At 41.6% G+C, this 17,702-nt stretch overlaps 1 protein-coding gene across 1 annotated transcript in view; it reads right to left on the reverse strand.

Moving 5' to 3' along the window:
• Positions 1 to 17,702, reverse strand: part of SUCLG2 (succinate-CoA ligase GDP-forming subunit beta) — a 366,012-nt gene that overhangs the window by 152,718 nt on the left and 195,592 nt on the right. Inside the window, exons 5-6 of the mRNA XM_004612784.2 lie at positions 15,730 to 15,882; positions 14,154 to 14,243 (exon numbers count right to left, since the gene is read on the reverse strand). Coding sequence (XP_004612841.2) covers positions 14,154 to 14,243; positions 15,730 to 15,882 — 243 coding nt within the window. The remainder of the gene's footprint in view (positions 1 to 14,153; positions 14,244 to 15,729; positions 15,883 to 17,702) is intronic.

The raw sequence follows: 17,702 nt of genomic DNA on the forward strand, positions 1-17,702 counted from the left end.
TCTCCTCTCCAACTGTATTTTTTTCTATTCATTATAAAAAGATTTTTTATGAAAAAAATTCTTTACCACATAAATTTTTAATACTTTTCCCCTTTAACATTTATCTTTAGTCCATGGTTTTGTTACTTTGACCACATTCAAGTGTTCGAGCAGTAAACTTAGTCTTTTGTATGACTTCTGGCTTTGTGTCAGACCTTAAAAAGGCTAGTTACTCCCTGAGTGCTAAAACAACTCTTGAACTGTTCTTCAAGTATAATTTACAACTTTTCTTCATTAACATTTACTTTTCTATCGAAATAGCATTTATTTCAATTAGCGTACAAGTTTGGAAATAACTATTGGATCCTTTTTTCCACTTCAGGGCTATTTCTGGATGATTAATATAGACTTGCAATTTAGCTGAATGAGGCTCACTCTCTCCTGATATTAGGGGTATCCACAATATTCATGCAGCCTCTGCACAAGCTGTCCAGTCAATAGGTATTGGCTAAATTAATGATTAATACAATAATAGGAATGTTATTATGTTGCATAATAGAAAATGCATAAAATAACCACTAGACAAGGTGTGTGTATATATATGTGTGTCTATGTATGTATGTAAAAAAAGATGGTACACCAGCTACTTTAAAATTTTCCTTTCTTCCTTTATACTTGTAGTACAACATTCATTCAACCATTTTTAAGTGTAGTATCCAGTTCCATTCATACTCCATTTTTGTGCAACCAAGTTCCAAGAATTGTTATCCAACAAACTGAAATTTCTATAAGCACTAAACAACTCACCATTTCCTCCCTCTGCTGATCCCTCATTACCACCTTTCTACTTCTGTAATTATGAACCTGACTAATCTGAGTTCCATTGTGTTAATGGTTAGCACTCTGGACTCTGAATCTGACTGATCTGGATATATCATTTATGGCTAAACTTCATTGAGCATGATGCTCTTAAGGTTCATCCATGCTGCTACGTTTCAGAACCCCCTTCCTTTTCTGAAGCAGAACAACCTTTCATTGTAAGGCACATTGCACAAAACTTCTTTCCCATGTGTATCTTAATTTATTTTATTTTGCAGGTCACACCCGTTGGTGCTCATGACTTACTCCTGGCTTTGCACTCAGGGATCACTCCTGGTAGAGATTAAGGGACACAGGAGGTGACAGGGATCAAACGTGGGTCAGATACGTGCAAGGCAAGTACCCTATTTGTTGTACTATATATCTGGCTGCCAAAATACTTCTTAACCATTAACCTATCTTATTATGAAATTTCTGTACGTGAACTTCAAAATTTTTATCAATATTTATCAATGGTTTTGCTTTCCACAGTTTTAGCTACTTGTAGTCAACTCTGTTCAAAAATGTTACCTACAAAAAGATATTTTGAGATAGAAAAACCATGTTGACACAGCTTTCATTAAGTCATATTGCTAGCATTATATTATTTTATTACAAATTACTGTTGTCAATACATAACTGTGGCTGTTATAAATCAAACATTATACATAAAAAAGAGATGGTACAGATAATTCTTGATATTAATCACAGCTATCAGAAGTCTTGGCATAAACCCCTGTAGATAAGAGGAAAATGATAGCATTTATTAAAACAATACTGAGGGATATTCATGATAATAATTTTCTATAACGCAAAGATGAAAATGTCTATATGTATACACACATATCAAACCCGGGTTTCACACATTTTAAGGCAAGTACTTTATTACTGAGCTACATCTACAGGTTACAAGTAATTTTTGAGTTGGGCTGAAGCATAATGATATCTGTGCTGTGAGATGTACATGGCGTAACCATCCTTGCTTGAAGAATGCATGAGACTAAACTGAAAGTATGAGGCTATACACTGATTGGTAGGTAAAGGCTTGACACGCAAAATGTCTTTGTCTGACCATATATACTAACGGGAAATGGTAATGTCTGTAGGACACTAAGGTCAGATTTCTAAATGTGTCCAATTTTTAGGAGTCCCATGCTCTATCAACTGAGCTAGCCAGGCACTAAATCCTTAACAATAAATTAAACATGAAGTAAAAGAGATCATTGTACTTGATAACTTACTTCAGTATAGCTACTTTTTTCCTCAGTTCATAAACAGTGTATAGAAAATTTTTTCTTTCCTTTTACCACGAATTAATGGTATTTTAAATTTTATATTTAAGGAACATAAAAGAAATCCAATACCTTAAATGAAACTATCATTAATTCCTATCCAGACAACTCTGACAAATTTACAAGTGTCCTCAAAATGTTTTGCTTGTTTTCTGGTTTGTGGTCATCCCCAGTGATACTCAGAGATTACTTCTGGCGCTGTTCTCAGGGATCACTCCTGACAGGGTTCAGGAGACCAAAAAAGGTACTGGAGATCGAGCTTGGCTCATCCATATAAAAGAGAAGCACCTTACCTGCTGTATACCCTTTCTAGCCATAAATATGATCATCATCATCATGATCATCAAGAGGCTCTTTGCCGAAATTTAAGAATATAAACAATATTTACATATGGTTATTAAATCTAGCCAAAGATATAAACTACTTCCAGAGGAGGTGATGACCTTGTATTAACTTGGTCCGCTGAATCTATTCATTGACAGATTATAGTGGCACATGTCAATAATTCAGCGCATCTATGTTTTCAAAATTTAAGAGAATGGAGGCAAAATAAAGTACTTGAGAAATCTGTGAAATTTTTGTCATTTTAGCTTTAATGTTGGTTTTAATCATTCCAACAAAAAAATCTTGGTGAAATGTATTTTCACTAGAAGCATCTACTTGGTAGTCTTTATGTGAGGTGAAATTTATTTCATATTAAGTCTATTACTATATATCACATTTCAGAGAGAGCAGACGTGAGTCACAGGAAAGGCATTAATAATTTAATCAGATAATTATGTCTTTATGCTGCTATGCATGAGTGGTGCCTACAAACACCTGAACTTTATCTGGGTAAACAATAACTTTCAAAGTTACAAAATCTAAGGACTTCTAAGCTTCCTCCCCTTGTTTTTCCCTCACTGCTCCTTTTCTACTTTCTTCCACTTCTCTTGTCTGTCTATCTTTCTCTCTGTCTCTGTCTCCTGTCTCTGTCTCTTTAATTTTTGAGAGGAGACATACTTGGAAGTGCTCAGGGCTCACTCCTGGCTCTGTGTTCAGGAATCACTCCCAGTGGGAATCAGAGAGCCTATGCTTATCTTACCTGGGTTGGCTGCATGCAAGGCAAGCACCTTAGCCTTTGTCCTATCTCTCCCACCTGTTACCATGTCTTTACAAAAGGACCCACTAGGGTTGGAAGATAACGTGCCAAAAGTAGACTACAGACCAAACATGATGGCCACTCAATACCTCTATTGCAAACTACAACACCCAAAAGGAGAGAGAACAAAAGGGAATGCCCTTCAGACTCATTTGGTTCAATTGGCCAATGCAGCCCTCCCTTAGAAATCATCCAGATTCATTATTTTAACAGATCACTAGCCAGCCATCACTGTGTCAGAGATGATAATTCATTCTTCTAAGTGTCCACTGAATCTTGGCTCCTTCAATTCCCTAGTGAGATTTAGTTCCACACAATTCAGTGTCCTCCTATAAAGTTGAATAATTGGCTTTCTCAGTCTTTCCTTCCACCTCCAAATTAATTGCAGTCTCTCTTAATTATATATGCAAATACATAATTTTAAAGTTTTCTTCTTTTATACTTCCGTGATGTACCTTAAACTTCTAGAAATCAATTGACAAAAAAAAGCAAGAACATAATGTGTACAAAACTAATTGTTTTATAACGAAAGAAGTGCAGTCCAGGGCTGGAACAATAGCACAGAGTGTAGGTGTAGGGCATTTGCCTTGCACATGGCTGATTTGGGTTCGATTCCCAGCATCCCATATGGTCCCCTGAGCACCACCAGGAGTAATTCCTGAGTGCAGAGTCAGGAATGACCCCTGTGTATCGCCAGTTGTGACCCAAAAAGCAAAAAAAAAAAAAAAAAAAAAAAAAAAAGAAGTGCAGTCCAAATAAATGAAATACTATGAACTCTCCTGCAGGATAACATGGGGTTTGTCCTTTTATCCTTGCCGCAGGGAACTTAGTTTACCTTAAAGCAATGTCCTTTCTGTATGGACACAGGAAGGCAGTTAATAATATGCTTTGTAACTTGGGAGCTGATTGACTCCAATAATATTTACTCCCAGTCATCTGCTTTCTCCACTCAGTTGCCCTTAGTTCCTAGCACCTCAAATGTAGGGTCCCAACAAGGGAAGGAGTGGACCCAGGGCAAGCTGTGAGCTACCCTGGTATCGAAATGGGCCAGGTCAAAGCGCCACAATACTGAACTATAAGTTGAGAGCATGGTCATGAACAAATGCTGTCATAATCCAAAAGTAACAACAAGACTAGAACCCTGCGGGGCTAGGAAGACTAACCTGGCCTGAGGACTGTGGTCTGAAATATATAGTGAATGTCCTCAGGAAGAACCAAACTTTAAGTCTGATGTATCTCTTACTGTGCTCATACAGAATGACATTACTAGAAATATGAGAAGTAAATTTACTATAACTATTTAAGTGGATTACTAGCTGAGGAAGGAAGAAAGGGACACACCTCGACACACCCTTGTTTGGACACACCCTTGAACTGATCTCCTAGTAATCTCTTTTATTTTTGGGGGGAGGGGGATATAATTCTACTGTAGTGCCTGGGGCAACTTTTTCTATTTTTTTTTTTAATTTATTGAATCACCGTGAGATAGTTACAAGCTTTCATGTCTGGGTTACAATCTCACAGTGATCAAACGCCCATCCCTCCACCAGTGCACATTCCCCACCACCAATATCCCGGGTATACCCCCCACTTTTCACCCTACCCCTGCCTCCATGGTAGACAATATTCCCCATACTCTCTCTCTCCTTTTGGGCATTATACCTTGCAACACAGACACTGAGAGGTCATTCTGTTTGGTTCATTATCTAGTTTCAGCATGCATCTCCCATCACAACTGGTTCCTCCAGCCATTATTTTCTTAGTGATCCCTTCTCTATTCCATCTGCCTTCTCCCCTCCACTCATGAAGCAGTCTTCCAGCTATGGGGAAATCCCCCTAGTCCTTGTATCTACTGTCCTTGGGTGTTAGCCTCATGTGATGCTACCCTACACCCCACAAATGAGTGCAGTCCGTCTATGTGTGTCCCGCTCTGTGGAGAGCCTCCACGGGACCATGCTTTGTAGCGTTCTTTGTAATCAACACCTGTGTGCTTCAAAAACAACTCCTGATAAGGAAACAGGATGTCTTGCCACGCCCATAAGCTGTGACTAACCTATCGGCTGCAGACACTTGGGCGTGAGGAGGCAGCGAGGGGTAAAAAGGAGGGAAGCTGCCTAGCTAGGTGTGGGATTCCTCCTCTTCGTCCCTCGTTCCTCTTCTTTCCCGTTTTGCATAAGAAGGTCTTTGAATAAATCGGTGCCAGAAGAATCTCCGGGCTGCGTGTTTTCTTACAGCTGGCGTGCCTGGGTGGGCCCGAACTATCAACTAAAGGTAAGAATAAGCGTTCAGTGCGCCCCACTCTAGAAGGTGAGCGGGAGATCAGGATTTTTTGTGTGTGTGTTGCGGATTAGAATCCGAACAGCAATTCCCCACTAAGATGGGGCAGATTCTGGGCCTTTTCAAAATCTTTAATATCTTCTCGAGCCGGACTGAAGAGGGCAAGTCATTTATGAATTTGATTCAGTCTCTCTCCCGCAGAATAGGAGACCCGGAACTCTACATTTCCAGAGACCAACTCCGGTCCTGCCTTAAAGTAGTTTATGAGGTTAACCCATGGTTCCCAGACGAAGGAACTCTAGAAAGCAGGATTTGGAGACAAGTTAGGAAAAATGTCTATAAGGTATCTAAGAAAGGGACTAAGATCCCCCGGAAATTCTGGACTACATGGGAGATTGTTAATTCTATTCTCCTGTTTTTGAATAGTGCAATTGATGTGGAGAACATTAGGAATAATACGGCTTCAGATCCTCCCACACCTAAGCCTCGAAAAGGTTGTCATAGTCTGAATGTTTCTCAGACTGATGAATATAGCTCCACGTCCAGTGCATCGGATGAAGGTGATGCAGATTATGAGTCTGCTACGGCCTTCTCATATTCTGAGTCCGAGAGTGACTCAACCAATCGGCCTCCAGGCCGCTTGGGACGTGCTCCCAATCGCCCAGTCAAGGCAGAGAGGCAGTGGCCTCCATCTTTCCGCAGGTTAAGGATGGATTCTCTCAGTCGTTTCAAACAGGCCTGTGTCTCATATGGGCCCACATCTCCGTACTGTAGAGAGTATCTTACAGACTGGAGTAAAAAGGCCCACTGGACACCTCAAGATTTTCACATGGTTGCTAAGACGTGCTTAAGCTCTTCTCAGTACCTCCAGTGGAGAATGTGGCTCAGCAAGGAGGCCAAGGCAGAGTTTGAAGGCTTAGGCCATGCTGAACGAAACTTTTCAGGGATTAAATTGACTCATAAGATGTTAATTGGTGAAGGAAAATGGCGCCATCCTGAAAGGCAAGTCGCCTTGCCTCGTGCTGTTCTTGCTCATGTCCGTGGCGTAGCCCTGCGTGCGTGGGAGAAGGTTGATGCAGATGCAAATTTAAAGAAAGCTTTACAAAGATTGTCCAGAGAGCCTCAGAACCTTATGCAGACTTCATAGGAAGATTAATGGAAGCCATAGAAACGCAGGTTGAGGGTAAGGAGACTCATGAGCTGTTAACTAAATAATTGGCCTTTGAAAATGCTAATGAGGATTGCCAGGCCATTCTGCGCCCTCTTAAGGAGAAGGAAGACATAATGGGGTACTTGGACGCATGCAGGAATGTTGGTTCTGCTAGACATAAAGTGCAGGCTAGGACTGTTGAGACCGGTACAGTACAGAGACAAGCTCAGAAAGGATATTTCAATCGTGGGAGACCAGACCACTTTCGTAAAGATTACAGGGCACCTCCAGACCGTGCTACTGTGAGAATACCTCCTGGGCCCTGTCCCAGATGTAAAAAGGGAAACCACTGGGCCAAAGATTGTCCCTTTAATTTTCATGCAGCTGCTGACTCCAATTCGGGAAACTTGACAGGGGGCCAGCCCCAGGCCCAGCGAAATCCGGGGACGTTTCCGTTTGCAGTCACTCTTCCCAAGGTGGAGTCTCAGAACTCCAGTCAGCTGAGCTCCGATCAATAGACTCACTGCAACCAGTGACGGCAGGAAGCGCAGCCTTGAATATTTCCTGCCCTGATATGATTACTATAGCCCCTGCCCAGTGTCCCTACAATTTAAATTCGGGTATAAAGGGACCAATTCCACAAGGCACTATAGGCCTACTCTTGGGAAACAACAGTTTTATTATTAAGGGAATTATTGTTCATACCGTGGTCATTGATCCTGACCATACTGGTGGAATAACAATTGTTATCACGGTGCCTACTGTTTGGACATTTGACAAGGGACAACCCATAGCTCAGCTCCTTTTGCTACCTTTGGTTGTGCCAGGTCTATCCACTCGCCCTAGTGGGGGAGATTTTGACAGCACAAATCCTATAATTGCTTGTGTTGCCCCTCTGAAGAAAGACAACCGCCCACTTTTAACTATTGAGATTCACGGGAGGAAATTTATGGGTATGATTGACTCAGGAGCTGACGCCTCTGTCATTTCTTCCCAACATTGGCCCAGGACCTGGGCCGTGCAGGCAGTGCCTTATGGTTTGTATGGAGTAGGCATGATGCCTTCCTCCTCTGTCCGGCAAAGTGCCAGGTGGCTAAGATGTATTGGCCCAGAGGGCATTACAGCCACTTTCCAGCCCTATATAGCACCCGTACCTATGAATTTATGGGGACGGGATTTACTTGAGCAGTGGAAAGCGGAGATTAGGATTCCCGCTCCACTTCCTGCTGTGGGCTTTGACTCTGAGGCCTCTCCTTGTTTAATCGGAGCTGCTGCGGTTTCACGCCCAGCACCCCTCTGTATTCAGTGGAAATCTCACGATCCTGTGTGGTCCTCCCAGTGGCCCCTTAATAATGAAAAACTAAAGGTGTTAGAATCTTTAGTAGAAGAACAACTGGAGTTGGGACATATAGAAACCTCATTTTCAGAAAATTCCCCTGTTTTTGTTATCCAAAAGAAGTCAGGCAAGTGGCGTCTGTTGACTGACCTACGAAATGTTAACGCCACCATGGTTCCCATGGGGGCTCTCCAGCCTGGCCTTCCTTCCCCTGCTGCCGTTCCTAAAGATTGGCCACTGGTTGTCATTGATTTAAAAGATTGTTTTTATAACATTCCTATCCATCCGGATGATCGTAAGCGTTTTGCATTTTCTGTTCCCTCTCTTAATAACCGCGCTCCTATGCGCAGGTATCAATGGACTGTTCTACCTCAGGGAATGACAAATTCCCCTACCATGTGTCAGTATTTTGTTGACTTGGTCTTGCGCCCTTCCCGTGTCAAGTTTCCTCAGGCTTATGTTATTCACTATATGGATGATATCTTGCTTGCATGTTCTAATGATGGAGAACTCCAGAGATTGTATGAGGATGTTATGACTCGTCTACCCGCAGCTGGGTTACAAGTAGCCACAGAAAAAGTTCAGGTGTTGTCTCCATATGAGTATTTGGGCTATGTTCTTGAGCGTACTACCGTACGACCTCAAAAAATTTCTATTCGCCATGATAAACTGAAAACCCTTAATGACTTTCAAAAACTGCTAGGAAATATTAACTGGGTTCGCCCCTCTCTGGGCATTCCCAACTCAGACCTCCGTAATCTATTCCTGACCCTTGAAGGCGACTCCGCCCTGAACAGTCCTAGGCAGTTTACCCCTGAAGCTCGGAAAGAATTAGAATTTTTTCTAGATTGACTCCAGAAATCCCATCTTTCCCGGTTTGTTCCGGGAGAAAAATTGTGGCTTTTGCTTTTTGATACTCCCCACTCGCCCACTGCTGCTCTAGCACAGCTTTCGGGCCCAATAGAGTGGCTTTATTTGCACAATAAAGAGTCTCGCACTCTTGTGCCTTACCTTGAGTTAATGACTAAACTCATAATCAAAGGAAGACTGAGAGCCCTTGCCATGCTGGGATTTGATCCTCATATCATTGTTCTCCCCATTCCTGAAAAAGAAATTGCCTCTATCCTGCCCCTCAGTGATGCTTTGCAAAGAGCTTTAGCTGATTTTTCAGGAGAAATTTCCTCCCACTATCCAGCAGGAAAAACTTGGGATTTTTTCAAAAAAACCCCATTTATCATTTCCTCTATCATTCGCCCCTCTCCTATTCCTGATGCTCCTGTATATTATATTGATGGCTCTGCCTCAGGGAAAGGCGGAATTTCTGGACCCGCCCTGACCACGACAGTAAACACTAACTATACCTCTGCTCAGCAAGTGGAACTTGCCACTTTGGTGTATCTATTCTCCCATGTGCCAGGACCTGCTAATATAGTCTCAGACTCAGCTTATGTGGTTGGTCTCTTCCCTGGCATCGTGACGGCCGCTCTAAATGCCCCCAATCCTATAGTCCAACAATTACTTGAGCAGCTACAAGCGCTTTTACAAAAGCGCTCTGAACCTGTTTTCATTACTCATATCAGATCTCACTCTGGTCTTCCAGGACCTATGGCCCAGGGAAATGAAGCCGCTGATCTCTTGGCAGCACCAATTTTTACCTCTGCTGCAGAAGAGCACCAGGCCTTACACACAAACGCCCGGCGCCTTCATATTCATCATCGCATCCCAATTCGAGAAGCCAGGCATATTGTCCGTGCTTGCTCTGTTTGTGCCCCTTTACACTGTACCCCCCATGTGGCAGGGGCCAATCCCCGAGGTCTACAGACCAATGAATTATGGCAAATGGATGTTACTCACGTCACGTGCTTCCCCAAGAAACCTTTTCTCCATGAAACTATAGATACTTATTCTGGCTTCACATGGGCTGTTCCCATGACTTCTGAGAGAACCAAAGCAGTCTGCTCATTCCTACTACAATGTTTTTCTGTCGTGGGCGTTCCCTCTGCCATTAAAACTGACAACGGCCCGGCCTATACTAGTAAAGCTTTTCAACATTTCTGTGATGAATGGCAAATTAAACACATTACTGGAATCCCTTACAATCCTTAGGGTCAAGGCATAGTCGAACGTGCCCATAGAACCCTCAAAACACAGTTATTGAAAATTAAAAAAGGAGGTATGCCTCCACTTGATTCCTTGTCCCTGACATTGTTTACTTTAAACTTTTTAAATTTACCTCAGGGAGAACCCTATACAGCAGCTGAGAGGCATTTTCAGGAAGATGCACAGCCTCAAGAAACTATTAACTCTCCCATTTGGATTAAGATTGACAAAGAATGGGTAGCAGGAAAACTCCTCATTCGAGGAAAAGGCTATGCTTTTGTTTCAACAGATGATAACCCCACTAAGAAACTCTGGATCCCTTTACGTCTCATCAGAAGCAGAATTCAACCACCTGATTTGGATCTCAGACCAACAGAGTCTCACAACCCTTTACATTCCAGCTCTGATTCATCGCCAAACTGATTTCAGCTGGAAGTCACAAGGAAAGAAGAGGAGGTCAGCGTCAGAGGGCCTAGAGCAAAGGCCTCTAGCTTACACATTTCATGAGGTCACATTAAGACCTTTCCTTATACTCTTATTTTTCAGGTCATGGATCAGACAATGCCAGGCCTCCATATTTTGAATTACTAATACTTTACTTCTACCCTTTCCTTGAAATTCACAGGTTCCTGAAGAAAAAAGGAATGATTTGGCAGGAGCACCTTCTCGTTTATCTCTGGGATATCCTTTCGTCTTGAAGCTTCTCTCTGACTTTTTCTGTTCACAGACATGGAGATAAAAGCCCCGGTTTCGGAGGCTTCTAGTAACTTTAGAGTATTTTTTCAAGCGTGAGCTGTGCTGTACCTAGGACTGCCGAGGCAACCTTACTAAGATAGTTCAAGGAACCTGTGTTAACCTGGGCCAGGAGTTTTGTTTGTGTTTTTCCGCAGGACAGGGTAAAACCAGTGTGAATTCCTGAACACCTGACACAGAAGACCGCGCCTCCAGTAGACCAAGATGTGCAAACTGGTGCTCCTGCTCAGCCTGGTTCCTGTGCCAGTACGAGCTGAAGAAGCAGCTTTCTGGGCCATTGCTACAACATGGCCTGTTTTAATCCTGTCCTTACCCATCTTGATAAAACCAGAGTAGAAAGTCCCCTCCATTTATCAAAGAGTGGGTGGGGGTGGGAGTACTACTATCCTTATTGCTTCTCGCTGCTTTGGTTTTTGCCTGGTGTCTATTTAAAATGCAGCAAGTACAACAATTTACAAAGGCGTGATATTTGCAGGTATCCGGCCCTGGAGGCACAGCAATCCCCTAAACTTTGGCCTGCAATTTGAAACAATAATCTCCCTTAGAACAATCAGGTCTAGCTGGATGTAGCAAAGGTATTATGCAGCTGAGAGCCCTTAACTGCAGGGGACCTCCTGTAGTTGAGGAGTTTGAAAGGGTGCATTATACCCCACCTGACCCTTGGACCAACCTAAGACAGGGACCTACAAGCGAGAGGGCTCCCAATGACGGGTAAGGCCAAGGGGGCCGAGGTTGCTACGCAGACTTGCTGTTCTAAAACAAAAAGGTGGAACTGTGGAGAGCCTCCAAGGGACCATGCTTTGTAGCGTTCTTTGTAATCAACACCTGTGTGCTTCGAAAACAACTCCTGATAAGGAAACAGGATGTCTTGCCACACCCATAAGCTGTGACTAACCTATCGGCTGCAGACACTTGGGCGTGAGGAGGCAGCGAGGGGTAAAAAGGAGGGAAGCTGCCTAGCTAGGTGTGGGATTCCTCCTCGTTCGTCCCTCCTTCCTCTTCTTTCCCGTTTTGCATAAGAAGGTCTTTGAATAAATCGGTGCCAGAAGAATCTCCGGGTTGCGTGTTTTCTTACACCGCTCTTTCTGACTCATTTCACTTAGCATGATACTCTCCATGCTTATCCATTTATAAGCACATTTCATGACTTCATCTCTCCTAACAGCTGCATAGTATTCCATTCTGTAGATGTACCAAAGTTTCTTTAACCAGTCATCTGTTTTAGGGCACTCGGGTTGTTTCCATATTTTGGCTATTGTGAACAGTGCTGCACTTCAAAGAAACAGTGACCAAAATACAGAAAGAGCCCACAGAATGGGAAAGAATATTTACCCAATACCTGTCTGATAAGGGATTAATATCCAGTATATTTAAGAAACTTGTAGAATTGTATAAGAAAAAAACCTCCAACCACATCAAAAAATGGGGAGAAGAAATGAACAGAAGTTTCCTCAAACAAGAAATACAAATGACCAAAAGGCACATGAAAAAATGTTCCACATCGCTAATCATTAGGGAGATGCAAAATATCTCCTAGTAATCTCTTTAGATGAGATTTTGTTAATCTCCTCAATAAATGGTCTTACCCTTCTTTGTTGATTTGTTAATGTTCAACCCACCTTTGTGTTACCACCCTATGTAATTTGCTGTATAAACTAAGACTGTGGGGAAGACGAGAGAGACAAGAAGACAGAAGAGAGAGAGAGGAAGACACATGAGAGGACACAGGAGAAGAACGGAGAAGACACAGAAGCAGGGACAGAGAAAGGTTGGAAGAGACCAGAGGAGAGACTACAGAGACAGAGAGAGAGAGACAGACAGAAGAGAGCACAGCGGCACACACAGAAGCAGAGCACAAGGAGGAGCTGTTCTGATCCGGTCCTTACACAGCACTGGAGAACACCGAACGAGAGCGGCGTGTTTGAGAGAGACCTGTCCGAGTGCCCCCGGACAACAGCACAACAACACATATCTCCCCTTCCCATTGTAATTCTTTACACTCTCCTAGGGAACACACACACACACACACACACACACATATACACAGAGAGAAACACAAATATCCCAAGGGAAAACAACACACACACACACACACATATACTATATACACAGAAAAACACAAATACACCTACAGAAAACACACACACATATACATACACACTGAAACACAAATACCCTTATGGAACAAACACACACAGAGAAACAAAAATACCCCTAGAGAACACACACATAGAAACATAAATATACACATACACATAATTATGTACACACAGAATCTAGAGATATTAAGACAGTTCCTCTTAGTAATGGACAAGGAAAAAAGAGCCATGGAATTCCAATTAGCAATGAGATAGAAAGAAATTCCAATTAGCAATGAGACGGGAGAACTTGCTATGTTCAACAGGCGGGACCAAGGGCGATGCAGGACTGCATGCTTGAGACCTCCTCTCCCCTTCAACAACTAGGAGGACTACTTTTTGTTTGGGGAGCCAATGGCTATAATTACTTAGTCGGAAAATTTTAAGTTGTTTTCAATAAAAATCAACTTTGCCATGAATATTCATATAAAATGCCCATTAACTATTAAAAATGGCAATGAGTTAAGCATGTGCATTACTAGAAATAATATATGACCTTTCTGAAAAACACGAATAAGTGCTTTCAGACATCAGTGTACTCAATCCTCACAATACCTTTAAGTTAATATTTAACCATGCCCACTCAACAGATAATGAATGGCAAGATAGGATTCAAAATCAGAACGGCCTGACTCTATGGCATTTACTTCTAAACATTATATTTCTCCTATAATTTATGGGGTCAAGTTGCACACCTGCAGAAAAATTAGGCAGATTATTACACAAAATAAATACATGTGCTTATGCATGATGTATACTCACACATGCACATACATCACTACATGTGCATAAATGACATACATGTTTTTGAATACAACAGAAATTTCCAATAACGATTGAGATAAATTACAGAAAACAAAGAGGGGGTATACCCGGGATACTGGTGGTAGGGAATGTGCACTGGTGGAGGGACCGGTGTTTGATCATTTTGAGATTAAATCCAAATGTGAAAGCTTGTAACTATCTCACCGTGATTCAATAAATTTAAAAAAATTACAAAAAACAAAAGCAAAAGCAAAAAAACAACAATTCTGCTTCTGGATAATCACAAAAATTAGAGGAAATTAAGCAAGTTCCCAAATGTTTTCTGAAACCAACCAGGCGCAGTGCCCTCCAATCATTCAGATACCTGGCTTTTCAAAGGCCCAAGGAAGCCTAGATTCTCTGCCATACGTTGAGCTTGGTTGTCCTTTATCCCTTCAATAATGTCAATTTGCTCCTAGGAAATATGAATCAAATAAACAAAATTTAGAGTGACGGTCAAGCAAGAAGATTTACAACCTGAAAAGAAAATGCTTAGCATCTATTTGCAAATAAGTAATTAAAGGGTGGCACCATTCCAAAGATCCCTAAGCTGGGCTATTGCAACAGCCTATAGGGTATGTTTTAATTAGCAGACCATCTATAAAGCAGCCTTTCCAAAAACTATATAATTCTTCAGGGTGGCATGCTGACAAGACAATCAGATGCCAGTTTTCACTTTTAATTACCATACAGATGGCACTGACGAATATTTAGTCGGTTAATTTTTATGACATCTTTTGGAAGGCTTCCAAAGTAAGATTCTCCTGTCTAATATTGCTGTGAAGTTTCGAGCTTGCCATACTTAGGTTAAATATTACCTGATGTTTAAAGCATTCTATTGATGATGATAATTATTAACAATAACTAGTTCTTTCTACAGAGTACCAAATTCTCTGCCACCTACTGAGCCACATAGCATATACATTATTTCATGCATTCTGTTTATAAAAACAATGGCTTACTTAAAACCATTAATTTTTAAATTCTTTAGGCGTTCATGGTAAACTACCAGATAGACTCTTAATTTGACTTCCAAGGAAGTTTAATATATAACATTCATCAAAATATTTAAAAACCAATCACAAAATTTTTGTCCCTAATCCAAAAGAAAGTACTTGAAGGAAAACAAAACTGTGTTCTAACAGATATAATGAGAGTTTCTGCTAGAAAATTTTAATGTGATTTTTTTTTTGACAAAAAGAACACAGAATTGAAAACTGGAATTGCAGTTCTGAAGACTTTGGATTTTCTTCTTTTAGCTGAGTTAGGCCGAGAAACACTTTATATACACATTACCTCACTTAATCCTCACAATTCTAGAGGCAGAAATTACTTTCATTTTCTTTCTACTGCTTCAAAAAAAATGAAGTTTAGTGACAATGAGCAACTTGCTGACTTCAGATCTTTCTGGCCAGAAGCTAAACTTAACATCAGTAAAAGGGACATAATCTATAGGACTAAAATAAAAGGATAGAACTTAGAAATTAAATTGGTAGTACTATGAGGCATCAAGGCACACCTGGTCCATTTCTAGATAACCAGGAGGGAATTTTGGCTCATGTAAATGGGGCACAGTTAACCAAGAAAAAATAGAAATATCACATTCTTCTCCCACTGGCTAATTCTTATGGTAGTTTGGATAAGAAGGAACAAAGAAGAATGAAAACTGAAGAAAGAGAAGACAAAAAGAAGAGGAAAAGCAAAGGGAAAGATCTTGAATAGTAAGTACCTTGATGCCATCTTACTTCTACCTACATGCCACAAAGAAAAAGGACTCAGTATCTTCTTGCCTTAAATTCTCCGCACAGACTTATTGCTAAGCAGTCTCTGATTCCACATTAAACCCTGAACAGCTGCTGCAACAAGCAATGTGCAAAGTACATCCATGCATCTAAACATACCTTAAAAATAAGTTCTGGATTTGAAGCGGCCACTTCTTCAATGTCGACACCCCCCTGAGGGCTCCCCACCAGTACAGGACCATTGCAGGAACGGTCCATGAGAATCGCCAGGTAGGTTTCTCTGGAAATATCCAAGGCCTCAGCAACCATCACCTAGCATTAGTAAGAAAGTTAAATTAATTCAGCATCAAACTGATTTCCACTTGGAAACCTATATAAACTGGCTACACAAATCAAAAGCTTCATTTTCAAGCTCTTTAGAACCTGTGAGTTCACTTCCAATGGTGGAGAGTGCTGCTCTCATGGTGCACAATGCCCATTTTCACCTCCTTAATTGATTCTGTTAACTTCATCAAGGGACAGGTATTAGGTTTGCCTCAAGGCACCTAACCACTTTAATCTTTTTTTCCCCCTCTTTGAGAAACCCTGACACTTAAGAAAAACCCCAGGGAAGCAGCTGTTATTTAGAAACATTGACAGTACATATATATTAATTCACTAGTGGATTTCTCTCAGTTTGCACATGTAGAAAAACCCAATTCTGATTGCCAAAGAAGTTTTTCTCTTTTTACAGTACAGCTGATGCCTCATGTGTTTGCACATTTCTGGTTCTTGGATGACTGTATTTTTATTTAAATCTATGCTTTCTTTTTAAATGACAAACATCTATTTGCTTCTTTAAACAGAATGCAAACAATCTCAAAAGAACATAGAGTCAGTGAAGGCAGAACCCTGCTGCATAGACGCAGCCTGGGGCCTCCGCAGTCAGGATGGCCCTAAATCCAGACGGAGTTGTTGTGATGCTGAGGAAATGATCACCCCTTCTTTCTGGAGGACCCAGCCAACTGCACGTACTATGATCCAGCAAGTGGGAAGTGAGAGAAAAGGATATCATTCTCTACTGAGTGACTCCACTCAGTCCTTATGACCTGACACGCCCACCCTCAGGAAGTGCCTGCAGAGGGCCACCAGGAAAACTACAGCAGTCATTTTAGTCTCTAACCATTTGAGCACAGCAGGTAGGGCATTTGCCTTGCAGGAGGCCGACCCAGGTTTGATACCTCCGCCTCTCTCGGAGAGCCTGGCAAGCTACCGAGAGTATCCCACCCGCACGGCAGAACCTGGCAAGCTACCAGTGGTGTATTCGATATGCCAAAAACAGTAATAACAAGTTTCACAATGGAGACGTTACTGGTCTCCATTGTGAAATCGATGAGCAACGGGATGACAGTGCGACAGTGCTACAACCATCTGAGAGCACTGCAGTAACATAATCACCTTACATCCATATTCTATTGCCTTTCTTGCTTGTGTGTTTTGGGGTTACACCTGACTATGCTCAGCACTTAATACAGGCTCTGTGTTCAGGGATCCATCCTTGCAGGTTGGGGAGATCATGCAGGTGCCAGGGATTGAACCAGATTAGCCATAAGTGCCTTATCCATGTACTATCTCTCTGACTTCAAGACATATTTCATTTTTTAAAGGTAGATCTTTTTGCTATCACAATACAAGGCCCTCTTCTTTCACTGTGACCAAATGGAGCTTACAGGTTGGTCTTTATTTAACCATGCACCAACTGACATTGACGTAGATTTGATTTTTCTAAGATGCTACTTCTGTGATGATGCTGATAAATATATTGTTGCTAACTTGCTTTCATATTTCTGTAGCTGAGGAATCTAGAAGTAAGCTAAAAATAGTAAGGTTTTAGAGTTCTTATGTTTAGGATGTTCACAAGTACTATCCAAAATGTCCTGGAGAATGTCATACTAACTTTCACTCCCAACTAAAATTTTTTTAAAAATCTTTTCGTGTTTGTTTTTTTTTAGGGGGGTGGTGGGGTTTGTTTTTGTTTTGTCTTTTTAGCTTTGGGCCACACCTGGCAGCACTCAGGGCTTACACCTGACTCAGGGATCATCCCTGGTGATAATCTTGGGACCATATGATGTGCCAGGGATTAAAACAGAATT

Source organism: Sorex araneus, chromosome 4 (genome assembly GCF_027595985.1).
Source record: "Sorex araneus isolate mSorAra2 chromosome 4, mSorAra2.pri, whole genome shotgun sequence".
Taxonomy (NCBI): domain Eukaryota; kingdom Metazoa; phylum Chordata; class Mammalia; order Eulipotyphla; family Soricidae; genus Sorex; species Sorex araneus.